Source organism: Triticum dicoccoides, chromosome 7B (assembly GCF_002162155.2).
Source record: "Triticum dicoccoides isolate Atlit2015 ecotype Zavitan chromosome 7B, WEW_v2.0, whole genome shotgun sequence".
NCBI lineage: Eukaryota > Viridiplantae > Streptophyta > Magnoliopsida > Poales > Poaceae > Triticum > Triticum dicoccoides.
In genome coordinates this window covers 421,078,377-421,083,662 of record NC_041393.1, presented here as the reverse complement: position 1 = coordinate 421,083,662, position 5,286 = coordinate 421,078,377, and the positions used below count along the sequence as shown (strand labels likewise).

At 39.0% G+C, this 5,286-nt stretch overlaps 1 protein-coding gene across 1 annotated transcript; it reads right to left on the bottom strand.

The window, feature by feature from the left end:
* Positions 1–2,495: 2,495 nt before the first annotated feature.
* LOC119338956 lies at positions 2,496–4,474 on the bottom strand. The gene is made up of 8 exons (XM_037611158.1): positions 4,447–4,474; positions 4,274–4,351; positions 4,104–4,187; positions 3,745–3,998; positions 3,447–3,656; positions 3,266–3,358; positions 3,082–3,183; positions 2,496–2,916 (listed from the first exon to the last, which is right to left on the bottom strand). The coding sequence occupies exons 1-8, from the start codon at positions 4,472–4,474 to the stop codon at positions 2,833–2,835; spliced, it is 933 nt and encodes a 310-aa protein (XP_037467055.1). The 3' UTR covers positions 2,496–2,832.
* Positions 4,475–5,286: the final 812 nt, after the last annotated feature.

Genomic DNA, 5,286 nt, shown 5'->3' with positions numbered 1-5,286 from the left:
CCTATATGCGGTATCTACCAGCCGTTCCAAGTAAATTTGTATGTGCCAAACTCCAAACCTTTAAATGAAATTCTGTTTTGTATGCTCGAGCAGCTCATGTTTCAACTAGGGCTGCCCTTATCTTCCATGTTAGGCGGTTATTCTCAAGAGGAGTGGACTCCGCTCCTCATTCATGAGAAAATGGCTGGTCTTCGGGATGCCCAGTCCCATGCTTTATGCAAACTAAATCAAATTAACTGCAAACAAAACTCCCCCTGGGACCCGTTGAATGTTCACTACAAGGATCCGGGTCTATTGCAACAAAAAAATTTGTTGCAATACATGTTGTTTCATGGCGATAAGTACCTATTGCCACGAAACGACATTCATTGGCAGCCGTTGCAACTGGACACATGGTAATAGGTTATTACCAGGAAAAGGCAATTGTGGCAATAAAGTGTGCTATTGCAACATCCATGCGGGATGTTGCCACATGTTTTCCCGTGGCAACACTCACCTGATGTCATAATTTTCTTTGTGGAGATAGCTTTAATGCAACATGTACCGAATTGTGGAGACTGATATGTCGTGGCGATAGACATTTGTGGCAACAACCTATGCCAATGATGGCCATTTCATGGCGCATTACTCTTTCGTGGCAATAATCAATTGTGGCAACAAACTATGGCAACAATCCTTATTTTCGTGGCATCAGGCATGTTGCCACGGCCCACTATACTTGTGGCAATAAACTATGGCAACAATTCTTATTTTCGTGGCATTAGGCATGTTTCCACGACCCACTGCGCTTGTGGCATTAACTTATGGCAACAAATATTCCAATCGTCGTAACAGGAAATTGCAATGTACTTCTTTTGATGGTGACAAATAGGTATCACAACAAGTAACATCTTTGTAGCAAGAAATTATTGCGACAATTTAAACTTTCTGTGGCGATACTCTATTTCAACAAACTTACTTTGGTGGCGCTAAACTGTTATCGCATCATGAAATTTTTTGTGGCGCCAAGCTATTACAACAATATAAAGTGCTCCGTTGCAACATCCTAGTGCAACAAAACAGATAGGCGTAGCAACTGAGATATGATGCAACACTATATTTTTAGTGGTGCTAGCATGTGGCAACCAAAAGTGGGTTGTGGTAATAGTCTATTGCAACCGTAATTTTTTTTACAGGGTTTCAATTACAATATTCAAAACCATATGTATAATATGTAGATTCATACAATTCATAATTCTGATAGAAAGTGTCCATCAAATAAAACTCAAATGTAATTTAGCCATCCTAATTAACTTCGAAGACTAAACTGCCCGTGATCTAGAGTCCAGTCCAGCTAGTTCTTTGGATCCTGCAATCAAGAAATAAAAAAAGTTCTAGTTAATGAGTCAAACATAACATACGCCATATAATTATGACAGCTCCATTGTTAAAAACTATTGCCAGACTAACTAGCTAATATTGTGTCAGCAAGCATGTAACTAAGGCATCAGAACAACTATACCAAGTGTGAATGGCTAAGGCATAACCTAAAGTACATCTACTAAAAGTTTTTTTTGAGAAAAAAACATTGCTTTTAACTTAATGGTGTTGGGCTGAATCACCCAAAACACAGAGCAGCCACAAGGGCTAGTACATCGGCCCCCCATTCCAGTTAGGTTCTAACATCCTATCAAGACAAGCAAGCTCATGAGCAACAAAGTTTGCCGAGTGACGACATACATTTATTTCATAATAAGAAAACCATAATATGAGCGGGTACTTGGTATCATCAATAACAGCAGCATAGGCCGACAAGTCCACCTTATTGATATTAAGTGCTTCCATCAGGAGTTGCGAGTCCGTTTAAAAAACGACCCTCATGACTCCTATATCAACAGGAAGAGATACTACATGGGACATTGCAGTGGACTCATCAGCGAAGGCATCACGCGCATGATCATGACATCCTGCTCGTGCATACAGAATGGTACCATCGTCCGATCGTACATCTACTAAAAGCTCCTGCTATTGATTTAAGTTATGACTAGATGTATAGTTCCAGTTAAGTTCATGTCCCTAGCTAGCACATATTCGTTTTTTGTTTAAGTTGTGACTCGATGCATCAACAACACATGGTAAAAGAGAAGAAGCAGCTAGCTAATTATGAAGACCAATGACGTATAAAATGCAGGTGAACATGAAGAGGAAGCAAGGTTGTGACTTACCATTGCTTTAAACATTCGAGATTGCCTTGCTGCAGCTTGTATGAGCGCATTTGAAGAAATAGCAGTCGGCCTTGAACCTGGAGTCTTATTAGGACTAGATGTCTATGAAAGAATATTTTGCAAGTTTGGATTACTATTTTCTTTGTCAACCCTCTTCGTAGGAACCTGTAAATAGATGTGCACTTTTAGAATGCAAGTAAGCAACATAAATCTTACAAGGTCAGAAGCATATAGTAATCACCATCGCCTGTTGGGTTTCCATCTGTTTGCTCAATTGTACAAACTTTGCCATAATGTTTTTTTCAAATTCCAGTCTTGATGTTCGCTCCTCTTGCAACAATCTTTCCCTTTCAGCACGCTCTTCTTTTAACCTCTCCTCAAGTTGTTCTCTCTCAGCATGCTCCAAGTTAATCCTCTCTTGTGTGTTAGCGCGTTCATCTTGTAGTTGATCTTCTAAGTCATTGACCTGCTGGCTGAGCTGAGAGTTTCGCTCCTGGGTGGCTGCTGTAGCACGAGCTTGCTCTTCAATCTGGATACGGAACTTTTCAGAACCAGTTGAAGTTTTGGCCATGTATCCGTACCCACGAGGCTGCGATGACTTGCATTCCAGAGTGTCTTTGTAAGCGGTCTAGAAAACATTGTTTTTCTGCTCACTTGAAAGTGGACCTTCAGTTTCAGCTTCTTTGTTTTTAACCTCTTGAAGTGCTTGGTCCTAAAAATGATAGGAACAATTATAGGTGCAGCATCAATATTGACACTATAAAAGATGAAACAAGAATAACACGGTCCAACGCATGAATAATCGCATCTGATGATGAAACATGTCGAATGCACATCATTGACTAACTATAGAATAACCAAAAGTCAGTGTACTCACGTAAACTTTCTGGGAATCTGTGTTAGACCATGTTCCATCGTTTGTGTGGGTGAGTTCCCATAGAGCAATACAATCTGGCTCTTCTCCAGTTTCCAAGTTTCTCTGCAAGTAATATAACAATGAGATGCTTGAAACATGACACCATATTTAGCAGCAAGGCATACATATTTAGTTGGACTTGTACCTTCTCAAAACTAACTTGCGAGTAAGATTTTGATCTGATTATATGTTTTGTCTTCTGTTTCTTACGGTTATCAATGTTCTTTTGGCTGCGTTCCTATCAATTCATTGAAACCAGATATAACCAATGAGACTAGCCATTTCACCTTAACACATAATAGACAAATCGTGATCTTAGAGATAACCTGAAATTTTGAATCAGTGCCAAAGTACTCAATCATCCATTCCCACTCTTCTGGTTGTAAATCTTCTGACAGATTAGCCAATCTAGCTGCATCTGTTTTGTATGCCTTGTAAGTGGAGCTTAGAGTTGATCGCCAGCCTCTATATCTCTCTTTCGCAATTTTGAGAACTTTTTCTTCTGTTTCTGGTGTATCTTCCAGGTCCCATCTGTCCTGTAAAGCATACAACAAATAAATATACATAAGCAGTGCATTATCGATGGTAAAATAAGATAACACATGTGAAAAATATTGTACGCACTATCATATATGCAACAATGAGTCGATGAATGGTAGGGTGAATGTCCGACCACGTCCTCACTCCAATGAGTGGTAACTTTCTTTTCATTATGACTACCACGTCATCCTTGAACGAACGATAGTTCATACCTACTGTACCACCCAATTTTTCAGAGAATGTAATATTTAGCTTTGCAGATCCATTGGCAGAACGCTTCTTAGATGCTTTAAAACCTTTTAGAACACCTCGCCCTTTCTTCTTCTGTCCACCAGCTTCTACAGCCCAAATCATACAAGAAAAATTGTATTACTCAGCATTAGATTGTAAGAAATGATGACACGGATGTAAACGAAAGCAAGTACTATCTTGTAGTCGCGCACGGTTGCGGCGAGCATGGGATGGCCATTCAGCAAGGGAACACATGTCATTAGCAGACACTGGAATGTCAGATTGTTCTGGAGTTCCTGTAAAAGATTTAGTAGTCTTGAAGGTTTAGCTATTTAACCCACACCAAGATTTTATGCATTATAGCAAATACTAAATAATTTACCAGATTTGGGTTGTCCACGTTGGTTTTTGTATGCCGTTATACTTTCCATCCTTGTTAAGAGAACAGAGCCTTTCTTTACTGCACACAAAAACAATCATGGGACTTAGCATTAACAAAGCATTGATGTTCTGCACCATTCAGATAGGTGATTATGAAGTAAGGATGTTGTGTACCAGGAGCATCCTCCGTAAAATTCATCATTGTGCCCTTGTGTGGGTAAACCAGACATATGTGAATGAACATGAAAGGCAAAGTATCAGTGATAGGTTCATGAAAATACTACTCTGAATCTATAGGAAAAAAATCCAATGTGACTCATGTAAGACCAAATATCTATTAAAAATCATCTTATAGTAATCTGAATCAAATGCAATGCAGATGATGACTAAACCTGAATCCTCTGCTCTGTTGACGCACATATAACATCTAATATATGACATTATGTCTTAAAATGTGTTGAAAGAAACTCATCTCGATCTACGCTAATTGCTAAAAAATATTTATAAGAAGAAAGTGACTGTAGGATGTATAATAAGAAACCAAAGTGTAAGAATGTGGATTTATTTTAGGCAAGACGGATAATATTACATCGAAAGCTAACCAACCTGATTCAGATATAAGAATTAATGTTGTATGCAGAGTGACAGCGACGGTGATGGTAGGATTCTAAGTGTAATGTAAAGATTCAGACTGAACCCAGGGGGGAAACAAATGTAAAGTGGATCATGAAAGCATCCATGTATGTAGAAAAAAACCTGGTATTTGGCACCATTATTAGTTGGGGGATTGAACTCAGAAAGCCGACACTTATCTAATAAAAATGCAAGCAAGCGTACCGTGCAGATGAAGCATCAAGCAGGAAGCTGCTCATACAACAATCAATTAAGCTGCTTGTAGTAGCTAGCTAGCTAGCTTTGTACATACAGATTACAGAGTATGTCTATATCTTTCAGTTAATGGATCTAATGCTCAAAAACCAATCTAATGCTCACGACCCCCTTTGGCATCCACGA

Excerpts from the sequence above, each read along its gene's own strand:
- LOC119338956 (XM_037611158.1), bottom strand. The coding sequence starts at position 4,474 with ATGATGAATTTTACGGAGGATGCTCCTG. Across the intron at positions 4,188-4,273 it reads ACGTGGACAACCCAAATCTG|GAACTCCAGAACAATCTGAC; the intron begins GTAAATTATTTA and ends AATCTTTTACAG. Across the intron at positions 2,917-3,081 it reads CAGATTCCCAGAAAGTTTAC|GACCAAGCACTTCAAGAGGT; the intron begins GTGAGTACACTG and ends TATCATTTTTAG.